Source organism: Arachis hypogaea, chromosome 9 (assembly GCF_003086295.3).
Source record: "Arachis hypogaea cultivar Tifrunner chromosome 9, arahy.Tifrunner.gnm2.J5K5, whole genome shotgun sequence".
Classification (NCBI taxonomy): domain Eukaryota; kingdom Viridiplantae; phylum Streptophyta; class Magnoliopsida; order Fabales; family Fabaceae; genus Arachis; species Arachis hypogaea.
In genome coordinates, this window is record NC_092044.1 from 74,626,152 (window position 1) to 74,644,437 (window position 18,286).

The following is an 18,286-nucleotide window of genomic DNA, read 5'->3' on the forward strand; positions in this document are numbered from 1 at the left end:
CTTTTTTTGGAGTTAAACGCCAGCTTTTATGCCAGTTTGGGCGTTTAACTCCAATTTTTGTGCCAGTTCCGGCGTTAAACGCCGGGAATTCTGAAGTATGGACTATTATACATTGCTGGAAAGCGTAGGATGTCTACTTTCCAACGCAATTGAGAGCGCACCAATTGGGCTTCTGTAGCTTTAGAAATCTCACTTCGAGTGTAGGGAGGTCAGAATCCAACAGCATCTGCAGTCCTTTTCAGCCTCTGAATCAGATTTTTGCTCAGGTCCCTCAATTTCAGCCAGAAAATACCTGAAATCACAGAAAAACACACAAACTCATAGTAAAGCCCAGAAAAGTGAATTTTAACTAAAAACTAATAAAAATGTAATAAAAACTAACTAAAATATACTAAAAACATACTAAAAACAATGCCAAAAAGCGTATAAATTATCCGCTCATCAGTCGGCCAGTAAAAACCAGCTCAGAGTTCCTTTTTAGAAAGAGCTCGTGCCCCGAGGTGGTTGCCTCACATGCCACCGTGGAATTCCTCTAGGACTTCCCTAGTAGCGGAGGTCGGGACGCATTTTAGGATGGGTGTAGAGATTCCTCTCCTATATAGAACGTCATGCACTATGGTGTAGTACTGTGCTTCTCGTACTAGGCTTTTTACCTCCTTTTTATCTGCGGGGAGTATTTCAGACTTGAGATAGCTGATTATGGGAGTCATCCACCCTTGGTCTTGGTCCGATATGTTTAGGACCTTCTGTTCCTCCGAAGCTGATGGACTTTGTAATGTTTCTTAGATGAGGCTTCGATTGTTGCCCCCTGGTTTGATGCTGGCCAGTTTTGAGAGTGTGTCAGTTCGGGTATTTTGTTCCCGAGGTATATGTCAAATCTCATATCCCATAAATTTTCCGAGCTGTTCTCTGGTCTTGTCTAGGTATTTCTTCATGGTGGGATCCTTGGCCTGGTAGCTCCGTTTTATTTGCGAGGTGACTACTTGTGAGTCACTGAAGATGGTAAGCTTTTGAGCTCCAACTTCCCTAGCCTGCTTCAAACTAGCGAGTAGGGCTTCGTACTCAGCCTGGTTATTTGAGGCAGAAAGCTCGAACCTTAAGGAGAGTTCGAGTTGGGTTCTCTGATCACTTTCTAGGATCACACCCACTCCACTCCCAGCTTTGTTTGAGGAGCCGTCAACGTAAAGGTTCCACTCTGTGGGGGTGCCCAGGCTGTCGATGTACTCTGCGATGAAATTGGCCAGGTATTGAGACTTGATGGCTGTTGAGCTTCATGCTTATGGTCAAATTTGGACAACTCAACTGCCCATTGTAGGAGTTTTCTGCAGCATACCTTTTATGGGTTGGTTGGTCCGTATTCTGATGGTATTGGCCTGGAAGTATGGTCGGAGTCGTCGAGAAGTAAGTATAAGGGCATATGCGAACTTTTCTATCTTTTGATAGTTTAGTTTAGGTCCTTGTAGAGACTTACTAATGAAGTAGATAGGTTGTTGCCTGTTTTCGTCTTCTCTGACTAGTGCTGAGGCTACCGCCTGAATTCCTACGGCGAGGTATAGGATTAGTTCTTCACCTTCCTTGGGTCGGGTTAGGATAGGTGGTCGCCCCAGGAATGTCTTGAAGTCTTGGAAGGCTTGTTCACATTCTGGGGTCCATTCAAACCTCTTTCCTTTCCTTAGTGTTACATAGAAAGGGAGAGATCTTAAGGCCAATCTAGCTAGGAATCTAGATAGAGCCGCTAGTCTTCCGTTGAGCTGCTGTAACTTTTTAACACAGGTCTGGCTTTTCATACTGAGTATGGCTTGGCATTTATCTAGGTTTGCATCAATCCCTCTCTGGGTGAGCATGAAGCCCAAGAATTTGCCAGCATCTACAGCAGAAGTGCACTTTACGAAATTAAGTCTCATCCCATGCTTTCTTATAGTGTCGAACACTTCGGCGAGATCAGGTAATAAGGTTTCATCTATTTGCGTCTTTACTAGCATGTCATCAACATAAACCTCCATCAGCTTTCTGATGTGATTGGCAAAAACGTTATTCATCAACTCTGGTATGTAGCCCCTGCATTCTTGAGTCCGAAGGACATGACTACGTAGCAGTAGTTTGCTCTTGGGGTTAGGAATGAGGTTTTTTCTTGGTTGGGGCCTTCCATACAAACAGGTCAGAGTTCTTTCTTAAGGTGTTTGTCAGCAGTTCTTTTAGCTCTCTTTTTAGGTTTTCCCTTATGCTTGTTATTTTGTCTTAAGTATCCCCGATCTGAACTTCTTCAGTCTCACCTTCTAATTGAGGACGAAGTTCTTTGCGAACTCTGATTCTCCTGAGTTCAATAGTGTTGGTTTCTTTTCCACTGGGGTCGCCTTTAAGGTTTAGACTTTCGTTGTAACAGCGTCGCGCGAGTTTTTGGTGTCCTTTTATGGTGGCATTCTCTTCTAGAGTTAGGAACTTCATGCATAGGTACGGGGTGGAGACCACCGCTGCGAGCTGATTTAGTATTGTCCGACCTATGAAGGCATTGTACGCAGAGCTCACGTCGACTACGATGTAGTCTATGCTCAGGGTTCTAGACCGTGTTCCTTTTCCAAAGGTTGTGTGTAGTGGGATGTAACCCAGGGGTTGGATTGGGGTGTCTCTGAGCCTGAATAGGCTATTAGGATATGCTCTGAGCTCTTTTTCTTGTAGGCTGAGCTTGTCCAAGGCGGATTTGAACAGGGTATCCGCAGAGCTTCCTTGGTCTACCAATGTTCGGTGGAGATTAGCATTGGAAAGTATGATGGTAACGACCACGGGGCCATCATGTCCTAGGATGATGCCTGTGGCGTCTTCTTGAGCGAAGGTAATAATTGGGGAGGTTGGGCGAACTGTCCCCCTCTCCGACATGGTATACCTCTTTAAGGTGTCTTTTGCGGGATGACTTAGAGATCCCGCCTCCTGCGAATCCTCCGTTTATCATGTGAATATGTCTCTCCGGGGTGTGAGGGGGATGTTCAGCTCGTCCACCCTCTTCGTCGCTTGTTCTCTTTTTCTATGACATTCTTCAGGTCGTAGCATGATAGGCAAAATTGTGACTCATACTTTTCACAACTCGAACAATTCTTAGCAATTGCTCCAAAAACTTGGTGCACAATACTATGGTTCACACACATTCTTCACAACTTCGCCCAACTAACCAGCAAGTGCACTGGGTCGTCCAAGTAATAAACCTTACGTGAGTAAGGGTCGATCCCACAAAGATTGTTGGTATGAAGCCAGCTATGGTCATCTTGTAAATCTCAGTCAGGCGGATTTTAATGGTTATAATGGTTTTCGAATATAAAGATAAATAAAGCATAAAATAAAGATAGAGATACTTATGTAATTCATTGGTGGGAATTTCAGATAAGCGCATGAAGATACTGTGTTCCTTCTGAATCTCTGTTTTCCTACTGCTTTCATCCAATCATTCTTACTCCTTTCCATGACAAGCTATATGTTGGGGATCACCGTTGTCAATGGCTACCATCCGTCCTCTCAGTGAAAATAATCCAGGTGCGCTGTCACCGCACGGCTAATCATCTGTCGGTTTTCGATCATGTAAGAATAGGATTTACTATCCTTTTGCGATGTCACCACGCCTTATAGTCGCGAGTTTGAAGCTCGTCACAGTCATTCAATCCCTGAATCCTACTCGAAATACCACATACAAGGTTTAGACTTTTCGGATTCTCAAGAATGATGCCAATAGATTCTAGCTTATACCACGTAGATTCTGATTAAGGAATCCAAGAGATATTCATTCAAGCTTATTTACATGTAGAACGAAAGTGGTTGTCAGGCACATGTTCATAAGTGAGAATGATGATGAGCGTCACAAAATCATCACATTCATCAGGTTCTTGGGTGCGAATGGATATCTTAGAATAAGAATAAACATGAATTAAATAAAAAAAGTAGTAATTTGCATTAATACTCGAGGAACAGCAGAGCTCCACACCCTTAATCTATGGTGTGTAGAAACTCCACCGTTGAAAATACATAAGTGATAAAGGTGTTCATTGGTTTCGGCCCCAGAGAGGGAACTAGGATAACCAAGACTTAATGGTTCAAAAGTTCAAATGGTCCAAGAGAGACGCCATACAATAGTAAAAAGTTCTATTTATACTAAACTAGCTACTAGGGTTACAGAGATAAGTAATTGATGTAGAAATCCACTTCCGGGGCCCACTTAGTGTGTGCTTGGGCTGAGCTTGAGCTTTACACGTGTAGAGGCTTCTCTTGGAGTTAAACGCCAAGTTGTAACGTGTTTTTGGTGTTTAACTCTGGTTTGTGACGTGTTTCTGGCGTTTTACTCCAGAATGCAGCATGGAACTGGTGTTGAACGCCAATTTGCGTTGCCTAAACTCGAATAAAGTATGCACCATTATATATTGATGGAAAGCCCTGGATGTCCACTTTCCAATGCAATTAAAAGCGCACCATTTGGAGTTTTGTAGCTCCATAAAATTCATTTCGAGTGCAGGGAGGTCAGAATCCAACAGCATCTGTAGTCCTTTTTCAGCCTCCTATCAGATTTTTGCTCAGGTCCCTCAATTTTAGCCAGAAAATATCTGAAATCAAAGAAAAACACTAAAACTCTTAGTAAAGTCCAGAAATGTGAATTTTGCATAAAAACTAATAAAAACATCCCTAAAAGTAGCTAGATTCTACTAAAAACTACCTAAAAACAATGCCAAAAAGCGTATAAATTATCTGCTCATCACAACATCAAACTTAAATTGTTGCTTGTCCCCAAGCAACTGAAAATCAAATAGGATAAAAAGAAGATAATATACTATAAATCTCAAAATATCAATGAATATTAGTTCTAATTAGATGTACAGGACTTGTAGCTTTTTGCTTCTGAACAGTTTTGGCATCTCATTTTATTCTTAGAAGTTTAGAATGATTGGCATCCATAGGAACTCAGAGTTCAGATAGTGTTATTGATTCTCCTAGTTAAGTATGTTGATTCTTGAACATAGCTACTTTTATGAGTCTTGGCCATGACCCTAAGCACTTTGTTTTCCAGTATTACCACCGGATACATAAATGCTACAGACACATGACTGGATGAACCTTTTCAGATTGTGACTCAGCTTTGCTAAAGTCCCTAATTAGAGGTGTCTAGAGCTCTTAAGGACATTCTTTTTGCTTTGGATCACGACTTTAACCACTCAGTCTCAAGCTTTTCACTTGGACCTTTATGACACAAGCACATGGTTAGGGATAGCTTGATTTAGCCGCTTAGGCCTGTATTTTATTTCCTTGGGCCCTCCTATCCATTGATGCTCAAAGCCTTGGATCCTTTTTACCCTTGCCTTTTGGTTTTAAGGGCTATTGGCTTTTTCTGCTTGCTTTTTCTTTTTCTTTCTTAAAATTTTTTTCGCCACTTCTTTTTTTTCGCAAGCTTTGTTCTTCACTGCTTTTTCTTGCTTCAAAAATCAATTTCATGATTTTTCAGATTATCAATAACATTTCCCTTTGTTCATCATTCTTTCAAGAGCCAACAATTTTAACATTCATAAACAACATGATAAAAAATATGCACTGTTTAAGCATTCATTCAGAAAATAAAAAGTATTCTCACCACATCAATATAATTAAACTAATTTCAAGGATGAATTCGAAACTTATGTACTTCTTGTTCTTTTGTATTAAAAACATTTTTCATTTAAGAAAGGTGAAGGATTCATGGAATTATTCATAGCCTTAAGATATAGTTACTAAATACTAATGATCATGTAGTAAAGACTCAAAACATAGACAAACATATAGCATAAAACTGATAAACAGAGAGATAAGAACAAGAAAGTTAAGGAATGAGTCCACCTTAGTGAGGGTGGCGCCTTCTTCTTAAAGGACCAATGGTGTTCTTGAGCTCCTCTATGTTTCATCCTTGCCTTTGTTGCTCCTCCCTCATAGCTCTTTGATCTTCTCTAATCTCATTGAGAATGATGAAGTGCTCTTGGTGTTCCACCCTTAATTGGTTCATGTTACGACTCAATCCTTCTAGAGAAGTGTTGAGTTGTTCCCAATAGTTGTTTGGAGGAAAATGCATCCCTTGAGGCATCTCAGGGATTTCTTGATGATGAGCTTCCTCATGCGTCTCCTGAGATCCATGAATGGGTTCTCTTGTTTGCTCCATCCTCTTCTTAGTGATGGGCTTGTTCTCTTTAATGAGGATGTCTCTTTCTATGACAACTCCAGCTTAGTTGCATAGATGGCAAATAAGATGAGGAAAAGCTAGCCTTGCCAAGGTGGAGGACTTTTCGTCTACTTTGTAGAGTTCTAGAGAGATGACTTCATGAACTTCTACTTCCTCTCTAATCATGATGCTATTGATCATGATGGCCCGATCCACAGTTACTTCGGATCGGTTGCTAGTGGGGATGATGGAGCGTTGGATGAACTCCAACCATCCTCTAGCCACAGGCTTAAGGTCCAGTCTTCTCAATTGAACCGGCTTGCCTTTTGAGTCTATTTTCCATTGAGCTCCTTCCACTCATATGTCCATGAGGACTTGGTCCAACCTTTGATCAAAGTTGACCCTTCTAGTGTAGGGGCGTGTGTCTTCTTGCATCATAGGCAAGTTGAATGCCAACCTTACGTTCTCTGGACTGAAATCTAAGCATTTCCCCCGAACCATTGTAAGCCAATTCTTTGGGTTTGGCTTCATGCTTTGATCATGGTTCCTAGTGATCCATGTGTTTGCATAGAACTCTTGAACTGTTAAGATTCTGACTTGTTGAATGGGATTGGAGAGAACTTCCCATCCTCTTTTTCTAATCTCTTGTCGGATCTCTAGATATTCGCCATTTCTGAGCTTAAAAGGGACCTCAGGGATCACCTTTTTCTTGGCCAAAACTTCATAGAAGTGGTCTTGATGGGATTTTGAGATGAATCTCTCCATCTCCCATGACTCAGAGGTGGAAGCAATTGCCTTCCCTTTCCTCTTTCTTGAGGTTTCTCTGGCCTTAGGTGCCATCAATGGTTATGGAAAAACAAAAAAGCTATGCTTTTACCACACCAAACTTAGAATGTTGCTCGCCCTCGAGCAAAATAAGAAAGAATAGAAGAAGAAGAAGAAGATATGGAGGAGAGGGAGAGAGGTGAGGGTTTCGGCCAAGGGGGAGAAGAGAGGGTTGTGTTGTGTGAAAATAAAGAAGGATTGAGGGGTTTATATGGTGGAGGGATAGGGGTTTGGGTTCGGTCATTTAGAGTGGGTTTGGGTGGGAAAAAGATTTTGAATTTGAAGGTAGGTGGGGTTTCTGGGGAAGAGTGGATGGATGTGATTGGTGAAGGAGTAATGGGGAAGAGAGATTGAGGTGATTGGTGAAGGGTATAGTGTTATTGGATTGTGTGAAGAAGAGAGAAGTGGGGTAGGTGGGGATCCACAGATCCTGAGGTGATCCTGTGGGGTTCACAGATCTTGAGGTGTCAAGAATTTCTCATCCTTGTATCTTTTAGGCGTGTAAAATGCCCTCTGTATGCAATCCTGGCGTTTAACGCCTGACTGCAGCTTGTTTCTGGCATTAAACGCCCAAATGTAGCCTATTTCTGGCGTTTAACACCAGCCTGATGCTTATTTCTGGCGTTAAATGCCAGCTTGGTGCTTGTTTCTGGTGTTAAACGCCAGACAGATGCTTGCTTCTGCGTTTAAACGCCAGACAACTCTTCCTCCAAGGTGTGCTTTTTTTCTGCTATTTTTGATTCTGTTTTTAATTTTTGCAATTATTTTGTGACTCCACATGATCATAAACCTAATAAAACATATAAGAACAATAGAAATATAGATAAATAAAAATTTGGTTGCCTCCCAATAAGCGCTTATTTAATGTCAATAGCTTGATAGTGAGCTCTCATGGAGCTTCACAGATGTTCAGAGCATTGTTGGGACCTCCCAACACCAAACCTAGAGTTTGAATGTGGGGATTCAACACCAAACTTAGAGTTTGGTTGTGGCCTCCCAACACCAAACTTAAAGTTTGATTGTGGGGGCTTTGTTTGACTCTGTATTGAGAGAAGCTTTTCATGCTTCCTCTCCATTGTTGCAGAGGAAGATCCTTGAGCTTTAAACACAAGGTAGTCCCCATTCAATTGAAGGACTAGCTCTCCTCTGTCAACATCAATCACAGCTCATGCTGTGGCTAGGAAGGGTCTTCCAAGGATGATGCATTCATCCACATCCTTTCCAGTGTCTAGGATTATGAAATCAGCAGGGATGTAAATGCCTTTAACCTTCACTAACATGTCCTCTACCAATCTATAAGCTTATTTTATTGACTTATCTGCCATCTCTAATGAGATTCTTACAGCATGTACCTCAAAGATCCCCAGTTTCTCCATTACAGAGAGTGGCATAAGATTTATACCTGACCCTAGGTCACACAGAGCCTTCTCAAAGGTCATGGTGCCTATGGTACAGGGTATTAAGAATTTACCAGGATCTTGTTTCTTTTAAGGTAAAGTTTGCTGAACCCATGTATTTAGTTCACTAATAAGCAAGGGAGGTTTATCTTCCCAAGTCTCATTACCAAATAACTTGGCATTCAGCTTCATGATGGCTCCTAGATATTGAGCAACTTGGTCTTCAGTTACATCTTCATCTTCTTCAGAGGAAGAATAGTTCTCAGAGCTCATGAATGGCAAAAAAAAGTTTAATGGAATCTTTATGGTCTCTATATGAGCCTCAGATTCCTTTAGGTCCTCAATAGGGAACTCCTTTTTGTCTACATCCCATGAGGTCTTCCTCATTGGGATTCACGTCCTCCCCTTCCTCTTTGGATTCAGACATTTTGATTATACCAATGGCCTTGCACTCTCTTTTTGGATTCTCTTCTGTATTGCTTGGGAGAGTACTAGGAGGAGTTTCAGTGATTTTCTTACCCAGCTGACCCACTTGTGCCTCCAAATTTCTAATGGAGGACCTTGTCTCATTCATGAAACTTAGAGTGGCCTTAGATAGATCAGAGACTATGTTTGCTAAGCTAAAGGGACTCTGCTCAGAATTCTCTGTCTGTTGCTGAGAAGATGATGGAAAAGGCTTGCTATTGCTAAACCTATTTCTTCCACCATTATTAAAGCCTTGTTGAGGCTTTTGTTGATCCTTCCATGAGAAATTTGGATGATTTCTGATGAGCGGATATTTTATACGCTTTTTGGGGTTAATTTCATGTAGTTTTAAGTATATTTTAGTTAGTTTTTAGTATATTTTATTAGTTTTTAGGAAAAATTCATATTTCTGGACTTTACTATGAGTTTGTGTATTTTTCTATGATTTTAGGTATTTTCTGGCTAAAATTGTGGGAGCTGAGGAAAAAAATCTGATTCAGGCTGAAAAAGGACTGCTGATGCTATTAGATTCTAACCTCTCTGCACTCGAAATGGATTTTTTGGAGCTACAATAGTCCAATTGGCACGATCTCAATTGGGTTGGAAAGTAGACATCCAGGGCTTTCAAGCAATATATAATAGTCCAGACTTTGCTCGAAGATAAACGACGTAAACTGGCGTTTACCGCCAGTTCCATGTTTTATTCTGGCGTTAAACGCCAGAAACAGGTTGCCAGTTGGAGTTAAACGCCCAAAACAGGTTACAACCTATTATTTAACTCCAGAAACAGCCCAGGCACGTGAAAAGCTCAAGTCTTAGCCCCAGCACACACCAAGTGGGCCCTAGAAGTAGATTTCTGCACTATCTATCTTAGTTTACTCATTTTTTGTAAACCTAGGTTACTAGTTTAGTATTTAAACAACTTTTAGAGATTTATTTTGTACCTGATGACATTTTTAGATCTGAACTTTGTACCTTTTGATGGCATGAGTCTCTAAATTCCATTGTTGGGGGTGAGGAGCTCTGCTGTGTCTCGATGGATTAATGCAATTATTTCTGTTTTCTATTCATACACGCTTGTTTTTATCTAAGATATTCATTTGTACTTCAATATGATGAATGTGATGATCCGTGACACTCATCACCATTCTCAACCTATGAACGCATGCTTGACAACCACCTCCGTTCTACATTAGATTGAATGAGTATCTCTTGGATTCCTTAATCAGAATCTTTGTGGTATAAGCTAGAATCCATTGGCAGCATTCTTGAGAATCCGGAAAGTCTAAACCTTGTCTGTGGTATTCCAAGTAGGATTTAGGGATTGAATGACTGTGACAAGCTTCAAACTCACAGGGTTTGGGCGTAGTAACAGACGCAAAAGGATCAATGGATCCTATTCCAACATGAGTGAGAACCGACAGATGATTAGCCGTGCGGTGACAGCGGACCTGGAACATTTTCACTGAGAGGATGGATGGTAGCCATTGACAATGGTGATCCACCAACACACAGCTTGCCATAGGAAGAACCTTGCGTGTGTGAAGAAGAAGACAGGGGAAAAGCAGAGATTCAGAAGACAAAGCATCTCCAAAACTCAAACATATTCTCCATTACTGCATAACAAGTATTATTTAATCCATGCTTTTTATTTACTACCAATCAAAACTGAGAATTATTATTATCCTGACTAAGAGTTACAAGATTACCATAGCTTGCTTCAAGCCAACAATCTCCGTGGGATTCGACCCTTACTCACGTAAGGTATTACTTGGACGACCCAGTGCACTTGCTGGTTAGTGGTACGAATTGTGAAAAGTGTGATTTACAATTTCGTGCACCAAGATTTTGGCGCCGTTACCGGGGATTGTTTGAGTTTGAATAACTGACGGTGAATCTTGTTGCTTAGATTAGGAAAATTTTGTCTTTTGGGTCAAAGTCTTTTATTTTCTTTTCGAAAATTTTTCCAAAATATTAGTTTTCTTTATTAATTTTGAGTTTTTCTGTGAGTTTAGTGTCATATTTTAAGTTTGGTGTCAATTGCATGCTTTTCTTTATCTTTCAATTTTCAAATTGCATGTTTTTGTTGTCCTTTAAATATACCTTTTTAAAACACGTTAAATTTATAGCTCAGTTGGCTAGAGCTTTGTGCTTGTGTTCTTGGCAATTAGGTATCTTCTTTTTAAAACTTTTTCAAAAATAATTTTTCTTTGATTAAATCTTGTGCCAAACTTTAAGTTTGGTGTTCTCTTGTGAATTTTTCTTTAGTTTTCGAAAATTTTAATTTGGTTTTCTAAAACTTTTAAGTTTGGTGTTCTATCTTCATGTTCTTGTTGTTCTTGTGAGTCTTCAAAGTGTTCTTGAGTCTTCCTTGTGTTTTGATCTTAAAATTTTTAAGTTTGGTGTTCCTTGGTATTTTCCCTCCAAAATTTTCAAAAACAAGGAGTATTAGATCTAAAAATTTTAAGTTGTGTGTCTTTTATGTGTTTTTCTCTTTCATCATAAAATTCAAAAATAAAAAAATATCTTTTCTAACTATTTTTAAGCAAATATTTCGAAATTTTTCATAAAAATTCAGATTTCAATTTCAAAATTTTATCTTATCATATCTTAGTTGTCAAGTTTTTCAAAAAAATCATATCTTTTTCAAATCATATCCTTTTTAAAATTTTTAAAAAAATCATATATTTTTTCAAAACTTTCTAACCACTTTTCTCTCTCTTCATTTTTTGAAAATCCTCACCCATTTTATATTTTGTTTTATTTTATTTTTTTAATTTCTGTTTTCTAAAAAAATAATTGAATAAAAAATATTTTAATACTATTTGAATCTCCAATTCACAACATCTCCCTTTCTCCATCATGGACCTAAGTGGAAATGAACAGTCCAGAAGGACTCTGGGGTCATATGCTAACCCAACTACTGCTTCATATGGGAGTAGTATCTGTATACCCTCCATTAGAGTCACTAGTTTTGAGTTAAATCCTCAGCTCATTATCATGGTGCAGCAAAGTTGCCAGTATTCCGGCCTTCCACAAGAAGAACCTACAGAGTTCCTGGCACAGGTTTTACAAATTGCTGACACAGTACATGATAAGGAAGTAGATCAAGATGTCTACAGATTATTACTATTTCCATTTGCTGTAAAAGACCAATCTAAGAGGTGGTTAAATAACCAACCTAAGGCTAGCATAAGGACATGGAAACAGCTGTCAAAAAAATTCCTGAATCAATATTTCCCTCTAAAATGAATGACACAGCTAAGGTTGAACATCCAATGCTTTAAACAATGAGATAATGAATCTCTTTATGATGCCTGGGAGAGATACAGAGAGATGTTAAGAAAATGCCCCTCTGAAATGTTTTCAGAGTAGGTGCAGTTAGACATCTTCTATTATGGGCTTACAGAGAAAGCTCATATGTTTTTGGACCACTCAGCTGGTGGATCTATACACATGAGAAAGACAATTGAAGAAGCTCAAGAGCTCATTGATACAGTTGCTAGAAATCATCATCTGTACCTAAGTAGTGAACCTTCCATGAAAGAAGAGGCTAAAACAGTAACTGCTGAACTCAATTCTGTAGAACAAGTTACTGAATTCAATCAGCAATTAGATTTTTTAACAAAATAACTAGCCGAATTCAAGGAGACACTACAAGACACAAGAATGGCTAATATGAACATGGAAGTACAGTTGAAGCAAATAGAATAGCAGTTATCAAAACAAATAATAGAAGAGTGCCAAGCAGTTCAATTAAGAAGTGGGAAGACATTAAATACCTCACTTCAAGGCAGCAGGAAGCCAAGAAATGAACAAACTGCTACCCAAAATCCCTCTGAGGATAGTAAGAGCCCAGAGAGGAATAATTCTGGCGCTCAAACGCCAGAAAAGGGTGGAGAGCTAGCGTTGAACACCCAACCCATGCTCAGTTCTGGCGTTTAAACACCACAAACAGTCAAGGAGTTGGCATTAAACGCCCAAGGGAAGCTCAGTTCTGGCGTTCAAATGCCAGAAACAGGTAAGGAGTTGCCGTCCAACGCCAATCCAGCTTCCAACCATGGCATTCAAATGCCAGTGAGGGATCAGACACATACAAGTGCTGATAGTAACCCCTCTAAAAAGGCTTCTCCAACCACATCTGTAGGAAACAAACCTGCAGCAACTAAGGTTGAGGAATACAAAGCCAAAATGCCTTATCCTCAGAAACTCCGCCAAGCAGAACAGGATAAGCAATTTGCCCGCTTTGTAGACTATCTTAGGACTCTTGAAATAAAGATTCTGTTTGTATCATAAGAAGGATTGGAGAGAAACTGAAAAAGTTTACCTCACTGAAGAATGCAGTGCAGTCATTCTGAAAAGCTTACCAGAGAAGCTTAAAGATCCCGTAAGCTTCATGATACCATGCACATTAGAGGGTACTTGTACCAAGAAAGCTCAATGTGATCTTGGAGCAAGTGTCAACCTAATACCTGCATCCACTATCAAGAAGCTTGGTTTGACTGAAGAAGTCAAACCAACCCGAATATGTCTCTAACTTGTTGATGGCTCCATTAAATACCCATCAGGTGTGATTAAAGACATGACTGTCAAGGTTGGGCCATTCACCTTTCCCATTGACTTTGTGGTGCTGGAAATTGAAGAGCACAAGAGTGCAACTCTCATTCTAGGAAGACCTTTCCTAGCAATTGGATGAACCCTCATTGACGTCCAAAAAGGGGAATTAACTCTGAGAGTTAATGAGGACGAGTTTAAGTTGAATGTTGTCAAAGCTATTCAGCATCCAGACACCCCAAACGACTGCATGAGCATTGACATTATTGACTCTCTGGTGGAAGAGGTCAATATGACTGAGAGTCTCAAATCAGAGCTAAAGGATATCTTTAAAGATGTTCAGCCTGATCTGGAGGAACTAGAGAGAATAATAAAACCTCTGAAAATCCCTCAGGAAGAGGAGAAACCTCCTAAACCCGAGCTCAAACCATTACCACCATCCCTAAAATATGCATTTCTAGGAGAAGGTGACACTTTTCTTGTAATCATAAGCTCTATCTTAGAGCCACAGGAAGAGGAAGCACTAATTCAAGTGCTGAGGACAAACAAGACAGCTCTTGGGTGGTCCATCAGTGATCTTAAGGGCATTAGCCTAGCCAGATGCATGCACAAGATCCTATTGGAGGATGACGCTAAGCCAGTGGTTCAACCACAGAAGCGGCTGAATCCAGCCATGAATGAGGTGGTGCAGAAGGAGGTCACTAAATTACTAGAGGCTGGGATTATTTATCCTATTTCTGATAGCCCCTGGGTGAGCCCTGTCCAAGTCGTCCCTAAGAAGGGTGGCATGACAGTGGTTCATAATGAAAAAAATGAACTGGTTCCTACAAGAACAGTTACAGGGTGGCGTATGTGTATTGATTACAGAAGGCTCAATACAGCTATTAGAAAGGATCATTTTCCTTTACCATTCATAGACCAGATGCTAGAAAGACTAGCAGGTCATGATTACTACTGCTTTCTGGATGGATATTCAGGTTATAATCAAATTGCAATAGATCCCCAAGATCAAGAGGAAACAGCATTCACATGTCCATCTGGAGTATTTGCATATAGAATGATGCCATTTGGTCTATGCAATGCACCTGCAACCTTTCAAAGGTGCATGCTCTCTATTTTTTCTGATATGGTGGAAAAATTTCTGGAAGTCTTCATGGATGTCTTTTCAGTATTTGGAGACTCATTCAGCTTCTGTCTTGACCATCTAGCACTTGTTCTAAAGAGGTGCCAAGAGACTAACCTGGTTTTAAACTAGGAGAAATGTCACTTTATGGTGACCGAAGGAATTGTCCTTGGGCACAAAATTTCGAACAAGGGAATAGAGGTGGATCAAGCTAAGGTAGAGGTAATTGAAAAATTACCACCACCTGCCAATGTTAAGGCAATTAAAAGCTTTCTGGGGCATGCAGGATTCTATAGGAGGTTTATAAAAGATTTTTCAAAAATTGCAAAACCTCTGAGTAATCTGCTAGCTGCTGACACGCCATTTATCTTTGATAAGGAGTGTTTGCAGGCGTTTGAGACTCTGAAAGCTAAGCTGGTCACAGCACCAGTCATCTCTGCACCAGACTGGACATTACCATTTGACTAAAGTGTGATGCTAGTGTCGATGCCATTGGTGCAGTGTTGGGATAAAGGCATAACAAGCTTCTGCACGTCATTTATTATGCCAGTCATGTTTTAAATGACGCACAAAAGAACTACACAACCACAGAAAAAGAGTTACTTGCAGTGGTTTACGCCATTGACAAGTTCAGATCTTATTTAGTAGGATCAAAAGTGATTGTGTACACTGACCATGCTGCTCTTAAATATCTACTCACAAAGTAGGATTTAAAACCCAGACTCATAAGATGGGTGTTGTTTCTGCAAGAGTTTGATATAGAAATAAGAGACAGAAGAGGGACAGAGAACCAAGTAGCAGATCACCTGTCCCGAATAGAACCAATAGAAGGGGCGTCCCTCCCTCTTACTAAGATCTTTGAAAACTTTTCGGATGAACAACTCTTTGCCATCCAGGAAGTACCATGGTTTGCAGACATTGCAAACTACAAGGCTATGAGATTCATACCCAAAGAGTATAGTAGACAGCAATAAAAAAAATTGATCTCGGATTCAAAGTACTATCTTTGGGATGAACCATATCTCTTCAAGAGATGTGTAGATGGAGTAATCCGTAGATGTGTGCCTAAAGAAGAAGCACAGAAGACCCTCTGGCATTGCCATGGATCACAGTATGGAGGACATTTTGGAAGTGAGTGAACAGCCACAAGAGTCTTCCAATGTGGCTTCTACTAGCCTGCTCTCTATAAAGACTCCCGAAAGTTTGTACGTAATTGTGACAGTTGCCAAAGATCTGGCAATCTGCCTCACGGTTATGCCATACCTCAACAAGGGATCTTGGAGATTAAGTTGTTTGATGTATGGGGTATTGACTTCATGGGGCCTTTCCCATCATCATACTCAAACACTTATATTCTGGTGGCAGTGGATTATGTATCCAAGTGGGTGGAGGCTATTGCAACACCCACTAATGATACTAAGACAGTGCTGAAATTCCTTCAGAAACACATCTTCAATAGATTTGGTGTCCCTAGAGTACTAATTAGTGATGGGGGCGCTCATTTCTGCAATAAACAGCTTTACTCTGCTATGGTTCGATATGGAGTTAGCCACAAGGTGGCAACTCCATATCATCCACAGACAAATGGGCAAGCTGAAGTCTCTAATAGAGAAATTAAAAGAATCTTGGAACGGACTGTTATTAACCGTAGAAAGGATTGGGCAAGAAGCTTGGATGATGCTCTATGGGCATACAGAATAGCATTCAAGACTCCTATAGGGACCTCTCCATACCAACTTGTGTATGGAAAAGCCTATCACTTACCAGTGGAACTAGAACACAAGGCCTACTGGGCAACCAGATTCCTAAACCTTGATGCCAAGTTAGCTGGAGAAAAATGATTGCTCCAGTTAAATGAGCTAGAGGAATTCAGACTCAATGCTTTTGAAAATGCAAAAATTTACAAAGAGAAAGCAAAAAGATGGCATGATAAGAAGCTGTCATCCAGAGTCTTTGAGCCAGGGCAGAAAGTTCTGCTGTTTAACTCTAGGCTCAAATTATTCCTCGGAAAGTTGAAATCCCGGTGGAGAGGACCATATGTGATTACAGGTGTGTCACCATATGGATATGTAGAGCTTCAGGATAATGACTCTAACAAAAAATTCATTGTCAATGGACAGAAAGTCAAACATTATCTTGAAAGCAATTTTGAGCAAGAATGCTCAAAACTGAGACTTGATTAAAGCTCAGTAATAGTCCAGCTAAAGAAAATAAAGAAGCGCTTGCTGGAAGGCAACCTAGCCATTAATAAAGCTTATTTGTTAGTTAAATGATAATTTTACAGGTTCATATTAATTATCTTCAAGGTAAAATAGCAATTGCATGAGTTCACAGAGTTACAGAAAGATTCAGAGGATAAAATAGCAAAAAGAAGCTCACTGGTGTGAAAATGCCAATAAAAGCTATTTTGGGCATTTAACACCCAAAAGAAGCATCTATTGGGCGTTTACCGGCAGTAGGGATAGCCATCTGGGCATTAAACGCCAGAATGGATACCATTCTGGGCGTTTAACGCCAGATTTGCAACATCCTGGGCGTTCAGAAAAACGCGCAGTGATAAAGGATTTTCTGGCGTTTAATGCTAGCCAGAAGCTATAGCTGGGCATTAAACGCCCAGGAGAAGCAACAGATGGCGTTAAACGCCCAAAACATGCAGCAGTTGGGCGTTTAACGCCAGGATTGTGGGGAGAGGGTAACTTCGTTTTCACTTCAAATTTTTTCCATTTTTCATGTTTCAATCCATGATTTCTTGCATAAACATGTTACAAACTCTCATCTTTCAACTTCAATTTCGAAAATTTTTAATCCTAATCATATTTCTTAATTTTTCTTCAATATCTTTTCAAACATCTTTCAAAACTCAATTATTTTTTTGAATTCATTTCAAGTCTTTTTAAATTCTTCTCAAATCTTTTTAAACTCATCATATCTTCTTTTCAAAATTCAGATTTATCTTTTTTAAATATCTTTCATATCTTTTCAATTTTAAATTACATCTTTTTACTATCATACTTATCTTTTACAAATCATATCTTCTATCCTATCTTTTTCAAAAATTTTCAAAAACCCACCCCTTCCCTTTAAATCCACGTTCGGCCTCCCTCCTCTCCTCCACAATTCGAACTTGGCTCTCCCTCTATCCCTCTCCTTTCCTTTCTTTTGCTTGAGGACAAGCAAACCTCTAAGTTTGGTGTGTTTATCCATGATCACTAAATCAATACCCACTAAGATCATGGCTCCTAAGGGAAATCAAACCACTCCAAGAGGCAAGAAAGAGAATATTCCATAACCAGTTTGAAATCAAGGGAAGTTCTTAACCAAAGAACATTCAGACCATTACTACAAAATAATGGGTCTAAAGTCAGTGATCCTAGAAGTTAAATTCGATCTGAAAGAAGACGAATATCCGGAGATCTAAGAGCAAATTCGAAACAGGAGCTGGAAAATTCTAGCTAATCCTAAAACAAAGGTGGGAAGAAACATGGTTTAGGAATTCTATTCTAATATGTTGCAAACAGACAGACAGAGAATAGCTGGAACCGCCTTCTATGACTATCAAACTCTGGTCAGAGGGAAGATTGTTCACCTCCACCCTGACAAAATAAAAGAGATCTTCAGGCTGCCTCAACTGCAAGATGACCCAGACTCCTTTAATAGGAGAATGATGAGAACAAATAAGGGCTTGGACGAAATTCTAGAGGACATATGCCTCCCTGGAACCAAGTGGACAACCAACATAAAGTGTGTCCTAAACCAACTCAAGAG

The 18,286-nt window shown here is 39.9% G+C and overlaps 1 protein-coding gene across 1 annotated transcript; it reads right to left on the minus strand.

Moving 5' to 3' along the window:
- Positions 1-2,238: 2,238 nt before the first annotated feature.
- LOC140175142 (uncharacterized) lies at positions 2,239-2,874 on the minus strand. Its single transcript, XM_072202068.1, has one exon. It carries the CDS (start codon positions 2,872-2,874, stop codon positions 2,239-2,241), a length of 636 nt encoding a protein of 211 aa, XP_072058169.1.
- Positions 2,875-18,286: the final 15,412 nt, after the last annotated feature.

Coding starts and splice junctions, on each gene's coding strand:
- LOC140175142 (XM_072202068.1), bottom strand. CDS start 2,874: ATGTCGGAGAGGGGGACAGTTCGCCCAACCTCCCCAATTATTACCTTC.